Consider the following 21,131-nt stretch of genomic DNA (forward strand, 5'->3'; position numbering starts at 1 on the left):
CGGCAAGTAGTGTGGACCCGAGAGTGCGATAACACATTCCAGATGCTCAAGGCAAGTCTCTGCTGTGAACCCGTCCTATATAGCCCCGATTTTGACCAGGCGTTCATCCTCCAGACAGACTCCTCAGACGTAGGACTTGGGGCCGTCCTCTCCCAAGAGGTAGACGGGGAAGAACATCCGGTCATCTATATCGGCCGGAAGTTGTTCCTCCGGGAAAAGAACTACGCAGTGGTGGAAAAGGAGGCCCTCGCAGTAAAGTGGGCTTGTGACGCTTTGCGTTACTATCTCCTCGGAGTCCCGTTCACGTTGGTCATCGATCATGCCGCACTCCAGTGGCTGGCCTAAATGAAGGATCATAATATGAGACAACAGTGTTGGTACCTGGTGCTATAGCCCTATGCCTTTACGGTTCGCCATAGGGCCAGGAAGGACCACTCAAATGCAGACTTTCTGTCCTGCTTGGGAGGCATGGAAGGGTTTGCCCCCGCTGAATGGGAGCCAGACTTGAGTGGGGTGTGTGTGTAGTGAGGTGGCCTGGTTCCCAGCCGCCCCAGAGAGGGACGAGCCCATCCGCATGCCAAAGTGGGCGGAGCCACTGGAGCCTACGCCCACCCCCCAGAGGTCAAGGCGCAGGACAGGAAGTATAAAAGCCCAACCCCAGGGCTCAGAAGCTGGCTGGCTGCCAGAGAGGCTGGATGCTGGTGCCCTAGCTCCCACTGGGGAGACTCCTGCCGCCTGTGACCGCCCCGAGGACTGGCCATACCCTTGAGGCCGGACACCGACCAGACGCTGGAGAAGCCAGTAAGCCTACCGGGGAGAAGGGACCCAGAGGAGCTGCCCAGCTAACCACTCGCGGAGTACCCCGAGGAGCCCATGGTGCTCGATGCCGTGGAAGATGCCGACCAGATGCAGGTACTGCTAGACGGGGAGGTCGGTAGTAGCCCGGGGGCAGCCGACCCTAGTCTGGCTGTGGCACACCCAGAGCTGATGTCAGTGTGTTGCGGCCAAGATCCCCACTGACACAGCAGCAGGTCGCCTGCCGCTGTCAGGGCCCCGGGCTGGGACGCAATGGAGTGGGCGGGCCTGCGTCCCCCCTGCCACCCCACTCACGGGTAGCAGTCTCCCCCTCTCCCCGACGCTCAGGTCCAGGAGCCTGGGTTTAGCTCTTGAACTGTTTGTTTGCTGCCCCGCCCTGACCCAGGGCCTGGGCTTCCGATTGAACTCTGTGCTCAGCCCCTACCTCAGGGTCTGAGTGAGCCCTGAACTGTTTGTTTGCTGCCACGCCCTGACCCAGGGCCGGGGCTTCTTACTGAACTCTGTGCTCAGCCCCTGTTTGAGGGCCTGAGCTCCCGACTGGGCACTTGCAGCCTGCCCTTATCCAGGGCTGCCAGTCACTGCCCTGACGGAGGGCCTGAGTCCTTGACTGTTTCCTGCCCCACCAGGCTAATTCGCCGAGTCACCAGACTTGTGTAGTGAGGCAGCCTGGCTCCCAGCCACCCCAGAGAGGGGCGACCCCAACAGCACACACCTACATGGCCACATCCTAAAATGGTTTTCAGGACGTAATCTTGTAAAACAGTTCAGGTTACACCAGGGTGCTGGCTGCAGCCTGCCAACATTGATAGAACATAAAACAATGATTGAAAACCAGTTTAAAAATATTCTCAAACCTGGGTAGCCTGGCTAGGAGGCCACCAGACTCACTTCAGACAGGCTACGGACTAGCTAGCAGATGGTCACTATCAGTTTGTAATCACTGTCAACCTGGACTGGGTTTGGTTCACTGAATTAAGTCATTTAGGCTTGAGACTGGCTTTCATCTGCTGTTTTAAAAAGATTAATTCACACAGGTCTGCATTGGCTGACACATCAGTACAACCTGAATAGTTTTTCAGATGGGTGCCTGAAAAACATTTCAAAACAGAAGCCATTTTGTAGTGTAGAGGGGGATAAAAAAAAATCTCAATATTGTTCACTATTTCATTGCCCATCACTTCTGAAGAAACATTCAACTAATATGCTGATCCAGTATGACTGGATGTCACTGAAATTAGAGATGGAAAAGACATGGCACCTCAATGTGTAAAAGGAATGGTAACATTGTAACACTCCTCTAGCCTCACGTTGAATTGGGGAGTGGGGAGGCAGCAGTTATGCAGACATGGCTGAGAATTCTGTTGGCAGCTGTGATTGTCTTTCTCAGCCAATGGCAGAATTAAAGCCTCTTCAGCACCACTATGCACCACACTGAATGATTTGGCTGGACCTGTATGCACGTGGCCTCATCCTCAACCAGCTTCATCCTTAATGATATTAGCAGTGAATTTGAATCAGCCAGGTGACATCTCCCAGAGCTCCTTTGCCAGCCCTTATTACTATTGACCAAGAGTTAGGAACTAGTGTCTCTGAGCCATAAAGGAACATAGGAACTGCCACACTGGCTCAGACTAGGGGCCCATTTTAGTGTGGTATCTTGTATCTGACAGTGGCCAGGACTATCTTTAAAGGAAGGTGCACGAAACCCCATGATGGGTTATGAAATAATCTGCCCACAAGGAGATGTTTCTTTCTAACCTCTATCAACTAGAGATTAGTTTATGCCAGGAAACATGGGTTTTATATTCCTTATTAAAATTATCATTGCTAATATAACTGAGTGTTTCAGTATTCAACAAATATCTAATCCTTCTTTGAATCCTACTCTTGGCCTCAATGATATCTTGTGGCAATGAGTTCCATGGGTTAATTGTAAATGAGATTTCCTTTATCAGTTTTAAATCTATTGCCTTTCAATGGCATTGACTGTCCCATTGTTCTTGTATTATGAGTCAGTGTAAATAGGAGGACCCAATTTATCTCCTCTGTGCCATTCATTATTTTGTGTATCTCTGTTGTGTCACCTCTCATTACTCTTCTAGCTAAACAGTCCCCATCTTTGTAATCTCCCCTAATACAGAAGCCTTTCAATGCCTCTAATCGTTTTTGTTCCCCATCTCTTAACCCTTTTCTATTTCTGTTACATACATAACTTTTTAGATAGAGTGACCACAATTAAACACATTATTCCACATTCAAATATGATGTATGAGTGCAAGTGTGGGAAGGGGCAAATCTAAGTACTTGAAAATCTAACTTAAATACAGGGTGAAACTAAATTGATGCAGCATATACACAGATTGGGGAGGGAAGGAGAAGGTGTAAGTTACACTAAATGAAGCTCTCTGAGATTTACCTCTGTCTTCTGGGTCAGCTAATCTGCATTTTTAAGCATGCAAAAAGGGGATTTTGGTGTGAATTTGCTTTAACAAATTTTTGAAAAGTAATGTATGAAACAGCAGATTTGGGTCGAGGGACAGAGAAATTACCACAACATGCTTTTCAAATATTAATAGGTATCACTGTTTAGGTATAGATTTAGGAAACCAGGGAGAGAAATGTCCTCCTAGGTGGGATTTGTGTTAGAATGGGCTGAGTGTTCTGACTTCAGGGTTTCTTGTTCTTCAGGTGTATGGTAGGCTATGTTAATGCCAGTCTATCTGTATTTCTGGTGTCTGACTTTGAAAACCGTTCGGAACCAACATCTAATGGAAGTGAATTCTCTGGCTCACCGTTAAAATATTGCAGGTAAGAATCTCACCAAAATATCCTTCTCTTTTTAAAAAATCACCAGGTGGAAGCATCATGCTAGAGTCTCTCTCTTTACTTGTTTTCAAAGTCTAAAAATGAAATGAAAAATGCATTTTGTACATGTAAAAGGAGTAAAAAATACAGGACACCACTTATCCTGTGCCTGTGAGTGGGGAGGTGCCCAATCTTCAGAGTAAGGAAGGCTGCCTTGGCAACTAGCCAGGATCTTAAAGGACCCTTGAAATTTGCATATAAAATTTATTTCTAAAAAAAAGAACTAAAAGAACTGCCCACAAGCATAATATTTGCTTATCTTTCAATTTCCATCAACAGATTGTGGAGGGAACTTGGTCTGATCTTGGGTTTTAATCCTGGTTCTGACACTGACTTTCTTGCTCACTCTACATGTAGAGTATAATTCAGCTTTCTGCAGAGAGCCTGCATAGGTCTATGCACTATGTAAGTCCCACCTAAGCCCTATTTTGATGACTTAGGTGATGCCTAGGACTTATACAGGCTCTGTGCACAGGAGTGAATTTCTCCCTAAGTGAAAAACTATTGCAAGAAACACTTGCACAACACTGTATGTCCACATACTGTAATTGTCCCACGCCTCAGGTAGAAGCTGGTTGTAATGGTTGGTTACAACACCTCAGATAGTGTCTAGCTCAAGTCAAGCTGAACTAGTAGAAACTCCAATGGTTTCTCTCCATTGCACTGGTTCAACCAGTCCTAACTCCATCCCACAGCTGAGTGCATCATATATGGAAATTCCCCACTATCTTCTGTTCCCAGCAACAGTGATTGGCACTATGCAATAGGGCTTCATAAGACCCAGAAAACACCAATGTAACAATGATGTTAAGAGCTGCTCTGTATAGATGAACACACATTGTTCCATCAAAAACAGTGTTGCAGAGACTTCGTAAAGACCTGGTGCGTGCATCCATGTGCACTGTACCTGGAGTGCCTTTCTTGCTTTACAAAGACAAGACTCTCTATCCTTGAATAAGTCTCCTAACTTCCCTGCTTTGGTTTCTCCATCTCTGAGTGGGGATAGCATTTACTTACCCCACAAAGGTCATATAAAAATTAATTTGTTAATGTTTTCAAGCTCCTTGAACATGAAAAGTGCCATATAAGCCCTAAGTATTATTATTGAAGGGGCTTCCCATCTGCAGGAAATTCCAACATTTTGTTTTCATCCCAAATGTGGATGAAAAGTCGAAACTTCAAATTTTTTCACAGAACAGAAACTCAAAAAAGTTTCATTTTGGTAATGTTGGAACTTTTTTTTGGACCAGAATGAAATTTTCTGACATCCGTGAAATCAAAATATTTATTTCATTTTGTTAGAATGACCCAAAATGCTTTGTTTCAAGGGGGAACGTGGGCAGAACAACTGTGTAATGCTGTTATTTTATAATCCGGTGTTGGTTTGTGAACATGAGCTCAAATGACTTCTTTATTATGAAACAATAAAATATTCTTTGATGGGTCTCTAGATCCCCAGGGTACTTTAGTGTCCAGTGAAAAGACTTCTGACATTTTGTTAAAAGTATAAAAATAATATTACTTGCACTTTTATAGCATACTGAGCTGTTTTCCTCTGAAGTTAATGTTTTCATTTAGGGAGCTGAAACAATTGAGACTATTACACATCATTTGGCAGGAAATAACCCTAAAAATAGGTTAGATCAATACATATCCTATTCTGTGATACAGAGCTGCTGGCCAAAAAAGGCTTCATTCCAACTTAATAGTCATAATATTTTTAATAAGATTTGTCTCTGACCATCCACCATTTAATATCAATGGAGTTACAGATTAAAATAATGTTTGCTTTTGATATCTGAGAGAAATAGGAAACAAGCGATGTTGCTCTCCTTCAGGGAGGTCCAAATTCTGCAGCTGTTAGTCAGTGTGATCTCCTGTTGACTTCAATGGGAGATTTCTGTGGGTAAGCACTAAATCCAGACTTCAGGATTTGTCCTGGGATGCATATGAATGTGTAACACCGACAGACCCTGGTCGTTGGCAGGCGGGATTGAATCTGGAACCTCTGGAGCTTAGTGCATGAGCCTCTACCGCATGAGCTAAAAGCCAACTGGCTGTTAGCTAAGGCTGTAGAGCAGACTCATTTAACTCTCTCTCTAAGTGGTCTCGGAGCCGCTAGATGGGATAGAACTCCACGTCCAAGGAGGTGTGTGGGTTACACATGCTATTAACATCTGTAGGATAATTATCATAACAATCATATTCATATAAATCAAATATATATTCTTAAACCTTCCTTGCTTTGCCAGAGGGCTCACAGCATTGTGGTCTCTAGTCATCCCCATCATCTAAAACTAAACTAATTCTTACTTGTAAACCAGGACCTTTTTTCAAATAAAAGATTTTCTCTGGCATGAAGAAAGGGGGAGGGGGCGAACTCCATAAATTTAGCCCAACAATTAAACAAATCTTCTACAAAAACAACTAAAAAGGAGATAGTCTTAATCCTCATTTTCACCCTCTGGCATTTGTTACAGGGAGTCTAATTGGCCTTAACTGACTTCAACTAAAGCAGGATTTGGCACTTGAATCTCAGTTTGCTAATTCAAACTGCTACTGCAAAATCACTAGATACAACTATGTTCTTTGGCGAGTATGTTTACTTCTTAAATATATATATGCCCCTGCCTGGGGAATGGAGAGTGTGACTGACTTCCTTTTAATCAGTTTACAAGACATTTAATCAACCTGAATTCTACTGATATTTCTTGGTAATTTCAATTGCACTTTAAAGCCCCATATTGATAGGAATGAAAATTAGTTTAATTGTTTATCTGCAAAGAAATTACAGAAATGTATTCCACAATGTAGTTTGTGTGCTGGATAGGAGTCCTTTAATTTTCAAGCAAGACAGTTTATGCAGACAGATGTGTTAATAATTTACCTTCACTATTACAAAGCCCAGATTTTTCCCTCCATGTGAGACATGAAACAATCTGTCAAAGTCTTCCCCATTTCCTGGGCTGCTGTATTTATTTAGTTCTTTACAAGTACAAAAATTACCAGATTACTCCATAGAAGACCCATCTCTAGCTAAGGCTCCCAGCCGGGGTCTTCTATTACAGTCCTTTAACAGCCACTAATCTTCTTCTTTTGTAAAACATTTCATGTTCAGGAGCCAGTGTTTTGGCTGCAGAAGGGAATCAGTTGGGAAGCTAAAACAATTTGCACTGAAGATGCTGAAATGTAAGAAGAATTCAGTACTGACTGAAATCCCAAAACACCGTTTTTTCCATTTGTTTATAGATGCCTCTCTAATCTGAGAGGTTTATCAGTCAGAGAAAAAATATGTTTTTGTTTATATCTTCTTTCTCCTGTGGGTTTGGGTTGCTTTTGTTTCTAAATTAGCTTAGAGCTAAAAACTTCCATGTATTACTTAACATGGTATATTCAGATACTGTTCATACCCAGTTTTCAAACCTGTGTAGGAAACAGATTAGGCAGAAGCCAAATTTCCCCTTGCTTTTAGATTAGGTTTCTGTGGGATTATTTTGGAATTACCTCTTTGACAATAAAGTCAAATCCATATGAATGTTATTTTATTGAGGGCTTAGTTCTTCAAAAGACAGTTGTTAAAAACAGTAGACCTGATTCTCCTCTCACACTGGTTTTACCTTGGTGTGGTGTCATTGGGTGAAATCCTGGCTCCGCTGAAGACAATGACAAAACTCCCATTGACTTCTGTGGGGCCAGGATTTCACCCATTGACTTCAGTGGAGTTATTCATTATTACCATTGGTGGAAGTGAGCAAAGAATCAGTATTTTTAGTAACTTGTATCATTTTTGGCTTGAGATCCCTGTTGTTGCAAGGAGGATATAGTCAAAGAATAGTGTTCTGTTATGTTCTCTGACAAGAGTAGCAGTTTATCACTGTACTGAAATGCAACATTCCATTTGTTTTTCAGGTACAGAGACTATCGAGACCCTCCTCATTCCCCGGTGCCCTATGGCTACACATTGCAATTCTGGCATGTCTTAGCAGCACGGTTGGCTTTTATTATTGTATTTGAGGTCAGTTTTCATATAAGGGGCTAAATGATATAATTAATAATTAAGTAATCAGTTTGTAAACACCTAGAAGATAATAAGTTGATAAGTAACAGTCAGCATGGATTTTTCAAGAACAAATTGTGTCACACCACCCTAATGACTTTCTTTGACAGGGTAACAAGCCTTGTGGATGAGGGGAAGTAGTAGATGTGACATTTCTTGACTGTAGTAAGGTTTTAGGGTGACCAGACAGCAAGTGTGAAAAATCGGGACAGGGGGTGGGGGGTAATAGGAGCCTATATAAGAAAAAGACCCAAAAATTGGGCCTGTCCCTATAAAATTGGGACATCTGGTCACCCTAGTAAGGTTTTTGATATTGTCTCGCATGACCTCCTCATAAACAAACTAGGGAAATACAATCTAGATGGAGCCACTATAAGGTGGGTGCATAACTGGTTGGAAAACCATTCCCAGAGAGTAGCTATCAGTGGTTCACAGTCAAGCTGGAAGGGCATATGGAATGGGGTCCTGAAGGGATCAGTTCTGGATCCGTTACTGTTCAATATCTTTATCAATGACTTATATAATGGCAAAGAAAGTATAAATTATAAAGTTTGCAGATGATACCAAGCTAGAAGGGGTTGCAAGTGCTTTGGAGGATAAAATTAAAATTCAAAATGATCTGGAGAAATGATCTGAAGTAATGGTCTGGATGAAATTCAATAAGGACAAGTGCAAAGTACTCCAGCCCTGGATCACCCATGGAGTCGGCGCCTATGGTAGATACTACTGGAAAGAAAGAACAATTATCATAAAAGATTTAGCTAAGAGAGAAATAATTAAGGGAAGCTTTGTCATTGAGTTTGGAGATGGAGATCAGTGTAAATAACTACCTCAACTACAACATGCCACCCTGGACCTAGAGTTAATGTAGACCAGTTTAAGGTGTGGCTACTTTGCATTTGGACTTAGCTCAAACACAAGAGAAGATAGATACTAGGAAGTATCTCTTAAAAGAAAAGTTACTTATCTTGCAGACAAACAAAAATGGAAAGCGATGTGCCAAGGCTAAAGGATCATCGTCCCTCAGATGTAGCAAAACACACCAATTTAGATATTGCATCTTTCTGCTCCTGATGAGAGAATTCATAAGAAAAGTTGCTACAGCTTCTATTCTGTAATGCTCAAAGTAAATAGCCCAAATTGGAGTGAAAAATATTCTTTCTCATCTCCAGTTTGTCTGCTTGAGATGGAAGAGGACTATTTCCACAGATTGTTCACCAAACTTCATAGAAGAAACTCCAAAAAACATCTTTGATTAAAGAAAATGCAAAAGAAGAGAAGAGCAGAACAACTCTCCTCAACCCCACCAATCTTTATTCTAATATGCCTAAATCATTAGGGACAAAATGATTGATAAATGCACCGGGTATTTAACAGGGACATTTTAGGTCGATTGCAGTGCGGTTTTAAATTAGAGGTACAGAACATTCGAAAGCAGCATTGTTTTCCAGGAATAATGACTTGGGTCTGAAATCCCTGGGAGTTTTTCCAGAGTAAAAAAAGGAGTAGACCTTTTGTCCCTTTTCCTGCAGCGTGATCCACTAGCATTAACCCCCTACCTCCAGACAGAGTCCACCTGATTTCAGGGCACAGACTCCAGATTCGAACTAACAGATCACACAGCAGAATTGGGCCCTTAATTTGTATACTGAACTTTGCAACAGTGGATTGTTGCGCCAAATCAAGCAGTGGTTTAGTGCTTGCTCAGGCGTCGGCCTCCACTGACTTCGGCTGGAGTTCTGTTTGAAGAGGGACTGCAGGATTTGGCTCCTTAATATTTCAATTTGTAATAAAACTTTGAGTTCTAGATCAACATCTTTTTGTTACTTAGGAGATTTTACTCCCCTTTGAAAAATGAATCAAACTGGAAACTGTAGTAAAAAGATTAATACTTTTTCATCCATTTTCAATCCTTTTGTTTTCACAGCACCTTGTCTTTTGCATAAAGCACCTGATTTCTTATTTAATCCCAGATCTTCCGAAAGATCTGAGGGATCGGATGAGGAGAGAAAAGTACCTGATTCAGGAAATGATGTACGAAGCAGAACTAGAACGTCTTCAGAAAGAACGAAAGGAGAGGAAGAAAAATGGAAAATCTCATCACAATGAATGGCCGTGACTGGGTGAGGGAGAAATTATTTAAATTGAGCCATTAATTCTAGTTAGTTATTCAGTAACCCAGATGTATTTATACTGGGTTGGGAATAGTCAGGAGTGGATGAGAACAACTTAAAACTATATTACATGCAGTTAGCATGCATGTGCCCCTATTCAAAATGCACACATCAGACTCAAGTCTCTCCACTGGACTCCAGACAGCTTCCAAGGCCAGTTTAAGGTCTTGTTCCTAACCTTTAAAGCAATTCATGGATACAAGCCCCAGCCACGTTAAAGATCCAGTTTCAATCTATGAACTGCCACAACAGTTACACTCCTCTGGGACAATACAGATCACAAAACCCCGGACAAAGCACATGAGAGCTGGGGAACAAAGCCTTCTCAGTCAAGGGGGTCTAGCTATGGATCATAATTCTAGAGATTAGGCAAATCCAGAGTCTGATCATCTTCAGGAAGTGCTGCAAAGTCTTCCTCTTCAAAAAAAGACTTTTCACCAAAGCAAGAATGACACAACATTGACACCCCCATTGGCCCTATAAACCCCAACCAACAAAAATAAAAGAGAAAATTAATAACATCTAAAAAATTAAAACCAAAAACCCTACCCCAAGCAAAGATTTTACCCCAAAAAGGGAGAAGTGGCAGGGACTCCAGGAAATCCACTGGAGGCTTTGCTATTGCTACTGATTTGATGCGAAAGAAGCTGAGATATTACGTGATAGGCAGCCACATACACCATGAAGATAGATTGATGTACATTTCTATGGCACTTTCTGTCCAAGCATCTTAAAGTACTTTACAAGTATTAATGAATTGAGTCTCCCACTACCGCTGTGTGGTTGCCAAGCAAAGTTGTGCCTGTTTTACAGGCGTGGGAAGATGAAAAGCCCATTGGAGGAGTTGGCTGCACATCCCTTTTAAAGAATAGGCAGGTGCCCAATTATGGATTTAGGGGTTTAGCATTAGGTGTATTTGAAAATCTTATCTGGAATAGTGGCCTGATTTTCAGAGGTGCTGAGCAACTGCAGCTCCCACTGAGGTACATATAGGACAAGCCTTATAGGTGACTCGCCTAAAGTCACATACAGGACATTTGTGGCAGAACTATAACCCAGATTTGTTTGTAGTGCATTAGCACTTAGGGGCCTCCGGCACGGATTAGGGAATACTGTACACAACCATCACAAACAGATGGCCCATGTCCCACAGAGCTTACCGTCAAACAATAAAATGACAGCTGGATACAATTACCAGGTGGGGAGCGCACATCCATCCAACAGCTCCTGACTCCGAGTCTTGTTCTTTATTCATGAGACCATCCCTCCAAAACTGTGGTAAGAGGTTTAAAAGGTACATTAAAATATGAAATGACATTAAATCCTACATACAGAGTAATAAGGTGATAATTCTGGACAAGTAATGGAAATAGAATTGGTCACTACAAACATCAGCCAATAACTGATCTGACTAAAAGGACTCTGGGATAAACAATTTTCTTTTGCAAAGTGTTCAGCTTTCCACTGTTAAACATTCCAAAAGTCACTCACCTAAATTTCATGAAATCTTAGGAACCAGCAACTGAATAAGTGTCAGATGGTGTGATACAAATCAGAACATGCTGGCTGGATGTTGTTAAAAGTAAGCAGGGTCTCACGCCTAAGTAATAACACTGAAATGCCTGCAGAATATAAAAGGGTACCATCAGTATAAACATGATCCGGGGCACTTAGCAGCCCAATCTATATAAATACAAATGGACACAAAGATCAAAGTGAACATAGACCTGGTGGGATTCCCTTAGAATCAAAATAGGAATGCGAGTCAAACAATTTGCTTTAACACTTTTATGAGTAAATAGAGCTCCACTACTTTAACCAAGTCAGTGAAGATGGCTGCACAGACATATCCCTTCTCAGGAGCTTTAATAGTCATGGCCCTGGCAGATGTTTGTAGTGACCAATTCTATTTCAGGAAACTACACCCCCTGGCCACGTTCACCTGTGTCTGTTCAGGACTCCTGCACCCTATTTCTTAGCTGACCAGCTCATTTTTTCCAGTCTTGGCATCACATAATATCAGACAGCATGGTTCTGGAGATAATCACCACTGGTTATGTGATAGAGTTCCGGTCCCTTCCCCTCACCGACCCTCTTCCCTATCACTCTTCTGGATCCTTCTCCCCATACTGGAGTCTATCTGGGAGCCATAGAAGTGGTACCTCTTCAGCAAAGAGGGGGAAATATTTCTGCATTCTCAAGAAGAAAGGAGGCTGGAGGCTACTAGACCTCAGACAGCTGAATGTCTTTATCTGACACCTTTATCTGACAGAATGATCACCCTGGCCTCTAACATCCCCTCAATGCACAAGGACGACTAATTCACCACTCTTTATTTAAAATATGTTTATTTCCACAGTGACATCCACCCTGCACACAGGAGATTCACCATAGACCTACACCACTACTAATACACAAGTGCTCCCTTTCAGTCACTTGATGGCATGAAGAGTGTTCATGAAAATGCTGTCGCAGTGGCAGCTCACCTCTGTCATCAGCACTCATCAGTACTTCCCTACCTCAACAACTGGTTGCTCACGAGAAACTCACATCAAGAAGTACAGACGATAACCCTGTCCCTGCTCAGACTCCTACACTCTGTACGGTTCTAAGTAAATGTGGAAAAGTCCATTTTAGTTTCCGCACAGATAATAGCCTAAGGTCGCCCCAGTCAAGTCTATCTTAGGACAGATTCCAAGCTATGAATGATCTCACCTCTCAGCGTCATCTGAGTCCCCAGTTGGCAGTTCAAGCCTGTCTCATCCTCCTAGGTCACATGGCCTCATGTGGCTATATGACACCCTTCATGAGACTTAGCCTTTGATATTTACAGGCATTGTTACAGACAGCTCACATGCCAAGCAAGCACAGTGTGGACAAACTGCTCTTGCTCCCCCACAGAATTCTGGCTTGTCTCCCTGTTCTTCCAACAGGAGAGAGAGCATACATGGGGTTCCCTTCATTCCTCCTCCACCCACAAAATGACTGATTGCAGATGCCTCGGTCCTGAGGTGGGGAGCCCGTCTGGATGAACCTTTGGCACATGGTACCTGAACCCACTAAGAATCCCAGTTGCACATAAATCTTCTGGAACTTCATGTAGTACAGGAAGCCTGCAAGCAATTTTTTACCATTCATTTGGATCTTGCACGTTCAAGTCATGTTTGACAACCTAAGAACAATTTACTATATTAATAATCAGGGGAGGCAAAGTCCATCCCTCTTTGCATCAAAGCTGTCAATCTCTGGAACTGGTGCATTTGCTAACAGTTCACCCGCTCAGCAGTGCACCTTCCAGGGTGCACAACACATTGGCAAACAGCCTTAGCAGACACTTCTCCAGAGCCCACAAGTGAGATCTACGCAACTCAGTGGTATAGAACATATTCCAACAGTGGGGACTCCCATCCTGGGATCTCTTTGTGTCTAAAGAGAACAGAGCAGTTCAAGGCCACAGCTCCAGAGGAGACATAGTTTTACTTCAATGGTTGGGACAGCTGTGATGCTTCCCAGGGGTACCCAGGGTTGCGATGCATCTCACCAGCATCTGTCCTTAATAAGAGGGAGTTTTGTCTGTACCTGCTGTGGATCAGGCCCTGGAAACCACCAGCCTCTGCCTTCCAGGACTCTGCAGGCCTTGTTCTCTCTGTGCAAGTTAGCAATAAGCACATGGCAACCCCGAGTCTTCCGAATGTCCCTCTGGAGTGCTCAGCCTCTGCTCCACAGAACTCTCAGTTGCGTTATTCCCAAAGAAATAGTACACACTAACTGACAAGATTCAACTCACGATCACCATTTTATAGATCCGTCTAAATGTTTTGTGTTAAGTATAGTGAAAACAGGACTCAGTGCATTATCAAAGAGCAAAGTTTCAAGAGAGAGAATGAGAATATTGGAAACAAATGATTACATATAAAACAAAATCATAACATGCTTTCTAGAGATTCACTATCAAAGCATTCCCCTATCTCCTACAAGGTAGCTTACTCCAAGTTTTTTCCCCAGTGTTTTCAAACAGTTTAGTTGAGACCCCCTTCTCATAAGATCAAGCCCACTGGCAGTTTGTCCCCAGAAGATTGAAGGAATCTCTAGAGGTTCATCTCTACCATAGATGTAGTTTCAAAAGTTCATTGTCTCCCCCAAAACAAGCTCACACTGCTGTTCTTGTTTTTCCCTCCGGACCCTGTAATCTATTGATTGGCTTTTTACTCAGACTGTAAATGGGCATCCATTGTGAATGATGCAATACTCAATTTGCATATGGCCAGCCAGAGTGAGATAAGCGTCTCTTCCCCACTGCTTGCCAAAAGTATGTGGATTACCTTTGAGAGACCTGTCTTCACTCATAGACTTAGAGAATATAATTTTTAGTGTATATACATAACTCTTCACATATCTACTGTACACACATCTTGCTATGATGATCAGTGTGACACAGACTTTCATTAGAGACCTTACATGACTTTTTTGGTGACCCCATGGGAACCCTGTGCCCACTGCCAGTTGGCATCAAGAAATCCTTGGGTCGCAAGAGCTGATGTACTCATTTGTGCCGATCCTTCTCTTGCCTCGAGTTCTGAGGAAGCTATCGATGATCTTGATTGCTCCCTGGTGGCCAAGGCAGTTCTGGGTCTTGGGCAGTTGCTAGCTGGCCTCATGCCTGTTTGACAAAAAATCAAACACCCCAACTCAGCATCCCTTTGCCTGATAGCATGGTATTTGCATGGATAACAGACCTAGGAAAGTCATACTTGGAGGCAGTACAATCCACTCTTAGCAGTAGTAGGAAAGATTCCATGAGGAAACACTATACAGCAAAATGGAAAAGATTTCACCAGAATCACCGGATACCCTCAAAGGGTGTCAAGATCCCTGCTCTTCTGGACTCTTTCAAAATTTATCAGGACTATCTCTCGGCTCCTTGCAGATGCACTTGGCAGCTATTAGCACCTTTCACCCTCTGGTGGACAGGCATTCAGTCTTCAGCCATCCTACTACAGTACCTTTTCTGAAGGGACTTGTCAGAACCTTTCCTCCAGTAATAAAACCTACCCAATTTGGGATCTCAGCCTGGTCCTATCAACTTTAATGAAGGCTCCGTTCTCACCCTTAGCCTCATGTTCCTTCATTCACCTGTCTACAAAGGTGGTTTTTCTTGTTGCTATTGCCTTAGCCAGAAAAGTAGGTGAGCTGGGAGCTCTTATGGGTGACCCACCTTACATGGTCTTCCACAAGGACAAAGCTTTGCTGAGGTTACACCACAAATTCATCCCAAAAGTAATCTCAGAATTTAATCTAAACCGGGTCATCCACGTACCTGTCTTCTATTCGAAGCAACATGCTACCAGCGAGGAGGACCGGAAACGACAATCCTCTGGATGTCAGCAGAGCCTTGGCATTCTTCATGCAGAGGACAAAACCCTTCAGGAATTTTCCTAAACTGTTTGTCTCCTTTGCCAAATGTATGAGAGGGAAAGCAATCTCCTCCCAGAGACTTTCCAAATGGATTTCGAGCTGCATCCTGCTTTGTTACAAGTTAACAGCAGCTCCTCCCACACAAGATGAGGGGCCCACTCGCTCAGGGCACACTGGCAGCTTCACTTTGAGATGTCCCTCTTCTGGAGAGCGGTGCAGCGTCATCATACATACTTTTGCAAAACATTATTGCCTGGTACAAGATTCTGCCAAACACATCCTTTGGCAGAGCTGTCCTCCAATTGGTGGCACAGCAGGGCTCCTCACAGCCTCCTGCTCAATGAATACTGCTTGTGAATCACCTAGACTGGAAACACATAGGAACCGTCACTCAAAGAAAGGAAGGTTACCACAGTAAGTGGCTTTCTTTGCAATATGTGGTCCCTATCTGTATTCCGCTACCTGCCCTCCTTCCCCTCTGCTGCAGAGCCTTATCCTAGGGCTATTCCCGAGTAAAAGGTAAGCAGATAAGCGGTTGGTCCATGCCACCACTTATGCCATCAGTTTTTTTAGAGGGCGAGGAAGAGAAGGGTGCCAGGTGCAGACAGATGGCCACTGCTATCGCGAATCTTCCAGGCACATGGAACGCATGCGCACCTCAAGTGGATTACAGATAGAGACCACACATCTTGAAGAACTCCATTACTGTACGAGTAAGTAACCTTTCTTTATGCAATGTAATGCGCCAGAAGAGAGACACGTGTTGGATGGCTATGTGTTTCCCAATCACCACTGCAGGGTGTATGTGACTTACACAGCAATGGAAAACGCTGCCTACTCAGTTGCTAATGCACGTGCAAAGCATATTAAGACCAAGTTCATATAAACAAGTAGATTAAATAGACTGAGATTAGTTTGTTTGCAAAAACTGTGTAAGCTACTTTAAAATCACAGGTGACAGACTTTCAGAAAGTGTTTGCTAAATAGTAAAATCAGATGCAAGTCACACCTAAATCACTGTTTGATATATGTGTTTTAAGCTATGCAAACCTCCTCCAGTGAGATATCGCTCTGACAATTTAGATCAGAGACATTCACTGGTGCAAGTATGGCGGTATGGTCCAGTCTGCCATACCAGTAAGATATTTATAGCCGGTACTCTGTATCAGAAAGACACAGGAGGAGCAGAACAGGCAGCTCCTCCGGCACAGCTCTACCACCCCCCCAGCACCACCCCCAGCCCTTCCATGCATCTGCGTCTCCTGTCTGTGGTCTGCACAGCAACCCCACTGGAGGACAGGGCTAGGGGCAGGGCTGGAGGTGGTACAGCTGCACCAGAGGAGCTGCTGGCGTGGGGCCACTTGGTGGCCCCACGTTCTTCTCCTTTCGCCACTGCGGTTCCAGAGAGCCCTGTGGTTCAGAAGTCTCTGGCACAGCGGGCGGAGAACAGAGCGCCCACACACACTCCCCCCCCACACCCCAAGATAACATGTGATGGATCGTGGGAAGGAGACAGGGAGAGTGCAGGGGCCCTGTGCTGGGGGCAGGGGGGAGGAGTCACTTGGGAGGTCACATGCCTTCCGTTTAGCTGGTGCCCCCGCTTTGTGTCCCTCCCATGAGTGCAGTGTACCGGTAAGAAATTAATTCTACTTGCACCACTGGAGACATTCCTAACTTTGAATTGAGCCATATTATAACAATCTGATTTTCACTCTTGAGGAACCTCAGCAGTTTAACATGACAAAACAAATAAAGTGAAGCAAAGATACAATCAGCTGCTGATTGCTTTTGAGACCAGTTTTCAACACAGCTATGTTTTGTTGATATTCCATTACTCTAAATTGCTAGAAGTTGTCTTGGGTATTGCTGAAAAAGAGAACATAAGAGCACTGGAAGCTGCCAAAATTGGCTCACCTTGAGCCTGATCTTGCAAGAGCCTGAGTTCCTCCAGAAAGGTGCTGAGCTCCCTCTAACTCAGCACCTCACAGGATTGAGCCTTGCCATTCTGCACAACAGAGTTCAACCTTTGTCTTTCACTGTTATACAGCCGTTCAAACAGAAAACGGTATATGTGGGTGGGTGGAGGGAGGTTAATAAAAAAGACAAATGTATAACAAAAAGCTTTCTAATGACAACCTGAATTGTCCTGTTTTCTAGGTAGCAAATGCAGACCTGTACTGTGTTTCTGATCTGGTATTGTTTTTGTTTATGGCTCCAGATGATGGACTTGTGCTTTGTTGACTTATCCCAGCTCTGCAAGAGCACTACCTTGAAGAGAATGAAAAAATGCAACCTCAATGCATGCCACAGACATTTTACATAGCAAGCAGGACAGCACATTTCAGAGGATTTACTGTGAAATCATTTTGCAATCCAGCATATGATTGATATCCATAGACCACTCTCAACAGAGCTAGCATGTATTTTATGGGGAAATGTACTCGAGTTTTTAAAACCAAGGAAAAATTGTATACTGGGACTGTTTTTTCAGCCTGTTTGGTACGTTTTTTGCATTCTGTCCCATGCGCGTTTTACAGAACTTAGAATAATACATGTAAATTAAAAACCAGGATACTCTGACAAAAAAACGCCCCGTATTACAATACCATCTATTTTCAAGCCACCAAATAAGACAACTGAAACCCTGTTTACAAATGAGTTCTTTTTTTATTTCAGATCTTTGTGCTGGGATTTATGTTATATACCATATATATAATATATATATATATAAAGTATATAGATTGTTTATTTGTAAATAGCAAAAACAAAAACAACCAACCCTATGGAGAAGAATGTCAAATTTTCACACCTATAAAATCATCATCAACATAAAGCCATGTTTAACGCTTGTATAATGTGATGCAATAACTTTAAAATAAATTATGCATATGAAATCTTTGTTGTTGAGCTTTTGTAAGTCATTTTATGTTTATCTGATTTTGAGCAGGGGGACAAATCTGAGGAGAAATACAAATGAAAGTCCAAAATGACCAAGGACCTATCTTAACACTTTCTCTCTAAATCCATTGTGTATTTGTTCACTCTGATGAATTAAGTTTCCTCTTGTGCTTCGTATAGAAGGGCTCCATCTCATGAAGTGCTGAGTGTCATCTGGAAAGCATTGAGCGCTCTCCATTCCCATGGATTTCATAGAAGTTGAGGGCGTTCAGCACCTTGTTCCCAAACCAGCCCAGATGAAGGAGTGGATGAGGGGTTTTTCATGCAGTCGTTACTAAGACAAAATTCCATGGCTGCGGGTACCCCTAGCAGAGAGCAAGACAAGATTCTGGAGAAAAATTGGCCTCAGAAGTCACAACTTTATTTAATGGACCAGTCAGTTAAAACAAGAAGGACAAAAAAAGCAAGGGGAACCGCAGTCACTCCATTGGCCAGGAGCAAATCCTTGAACCTAACTCATAAGGAGTGAGGTGACCCCATAGTCTCATCCTCTACAGAGTCCCAGGAGTGTTTGTCCATGAGCATCTAATGCCAAGGCCTCTGTCCCAGACTAGGAGACTGCAAATCACCTCAAAGACACGGTTAGACTCTCTATCAGCCAACCCATCCTATAAAGATTCTCCCAAACTAGTTACATGAGAAGTGAAATGAACAGGTGTCCCCTGCTCACATAAATTAGCCATCCTGCTACAGAAAATAGCAGGTCAGTGTAATATATGATATATATGTTAATATATACCAGGACAGCATTTCAGTGACAAGGGCAGATGAAGGCAGGCTCATGCGTACATTGCCCAGCAATGTTCATCGGGGTTAATGCAGGGGAATTATTATTCCGTATCGTGTTTAGTGCTCACTTTACCAAACAAATGAAAAAGAAATGGGAGACCAGCAGTACTGGGAGAGCATAGCCTCCTACAACAAGGAGACAGTGGGTTGGCAGGCACCCATTTGAACTTGAGCATCCAACCGGCACTGAGAGTAAGTTTTCAAAGAGCAAGCAACATTCCACTCTGAAAATTACCCTTATTGTCTGAATAGCCAGAACTGGGCTCCCAAATCCTCTGCTGCACATGAAAGGAGGCCCCTGACCTCCAGGTGAAAAGATATTTTGCACTTTGGCTCCAGGTATCTGCTCACCCTACTTTAGCTCTCGCTCCACCACTGATAGGTTCTCACAGTGAAACAGCAGCAGAGCAAGAAGTGGCTTAGTTTTGCTGCCTTCCCAAACAGATACCCGCTGTTTCCCTTCGTGTGTGAAGTGTTCAAATGTAGCCTCTGTCTTGCTGATTTTCACATCATCTCCTCCTGACTCAGTGGCCCAAAAGTTGGGCAGGAGGAGGTTCATGTCGCCCTTCATGTCATTCAGATGTCTTACTTCATGGCATAGGCAGAGTTAAAGCTCAATAAATGACTTCAGATAATGTTTCAGGCCACAGGTTTAGTGCCTTAGGCTGTTTTAATAAATTACTTTGTCACAATATTTAAGGGAAAATATGTGACACTGCATTTTTTTTTTACATACAGTATTATGGAAAACCTTTTTATTTGGTTTGATTAAATATGGCTTGATGAAAAAAGGATACAGTCAAAGGCGATCCTAGCCAGTTTGATCACCTATCAGATAAAAGGCACATAGTACTCAAAATAAGAGCAAAATACAATGAAATACAAACAGACGCTATTTCATAATAATCAACTGCTCGCCTGAGAAACACATTCAAATATGAGCTTATCATTATAGCAGACTTTCTGTACAGTAGGCACAGTACCGTGTGGCAATACGGTCAGTGGATAGAGTCCGGGAGACTTTGTTTCTGTTCCCAGCCCTACCACTGATTTGTTACATGACTTTGGACAAATCACTTAACTTCAGCATGCGTCGGGTCACGCACTAAAATGGGAATCCTGCTACTTACCCTCCTTGATCTCTGTGAGTCAGAAGTACCATTGAAGTTCTAATTGTTATGATTTATTACCTCGGCACTGCTTTTAAATTGAGATGCGGTGTTTCTTTTTTGGACACACCAGAAGCAGAAGAGCTACCTTCTTGCATCATCAGCTTCTCAAGCCTTTTCTGCTGTACATGTGTAGAATACATTGATGGCAAATAGTAATGACAAAAGGCCAGGTTCAGCTGATGCAAATCAGCATAGCTTCACCGGAACTATGCTGACTTAGATCAGCTGAGGAGCTGGCCCGATTTCTCACCAGTTTTGTTTCAGCTTTCACTGGACTATTTCAGTAAGTATTTTAGGTAAGTTCCAGTAAATATTTTCCTTCAGTTTACTCCACAGACACGTTTATAGGCTATACCGAGAGGACTTGCTGCAAGCACTTATTTCCCAAAATTATTCTAGACACTGAAGAGTATTTTTAAAATTAATCTATAATACAAGTGCTTTAGGTGTAAACAGCTGAATGGCTAAAAAACACTGGGAGACAGATTCAGACTAATCATTTTACCCAGTGGTTTGGCAGCTTACAGCAATTATCAGCTATCTTTGAAATCTCCTACTATATAATCCAGGGGCAGGCAAACTTTGTGGCCTGGAGGGCGGATCGGGTTTTGAAAATTAGGGGAGGGGGTTGTGGCCTGGCCCCCACCCCCTATCCACCTCCCCGGGACCTCTGCCCCCATCCACCCCCCCACAATCCCTGTCCCCTGACTGCCCCCGGAACCCCTGCCCCTGACTGCCTCCCACCCCCGCATCCAATCCCCCCGCCTTCCTGACTGCCCCCCCCCCGGACCTCTGCCCCCATTCAACCTCCCTGTTCCCTGCCCTCTGACTGCCCCGACCCCTATCCACACCCCGCTCCCCAACCACCACCCCAAACTCCCCTGC

At 43.3% G+C, this 21,131-nt stretch overlaps 1 protein-coding gene across 3 annotated transcripts in view; it reads left to right on the forward strand.

Moving 5' to 3' along the window:
* ANO4 (anoctamin 4) overlaps positions 1-18,137 on the forward strand; it is a 257,266-nt gene extending 239,129 nt beyond the window's left edge. For 2 of the 3 annotated variants that reach the window (XM_045002153.1, XM_045002154.1), the window contains exons 21-24: positions 3,505-3,624; positions 7,591-7,696; positions 9,666-9,861; positions 17,546-18,137. In XM_045002153.1, the coding sequence (XP_044858088.1) occupies positions 3,505-3,624; positions 7,591-7,696; positions 9,666-9,857 (418 nt within the window). In that variant the 3' untranslated portion in view covers positions 9,858-9,861; positions 17,546-18,137. Of the gene's footprint in view, positions 1-3,504; positions 3,625-7,590; positions 7,697-9,665; positions 9,862-17,484 lie in introns of all 3 variants that reach the window. The other variant, XM_045002152.1, reaches the window with a different exon arrangement.
* Positions 18,138-21,131: the final 2,994 nt, after the last annotated feature.

Source organism: Mauremys mutica, chromosome 1 (assembly GCF_020497125.1).
Source record: "Mauremys mutica isolate MM-2020 ecotype Southern chromosome 1, ASM2049712v1, whole genome shotgun sequence".
Classification (NCBI taxonomy): Eukaryota; Metazoa; Chordata; order Testudines; family Geoemydidae; genus Mauremys; species Mauremys mutica.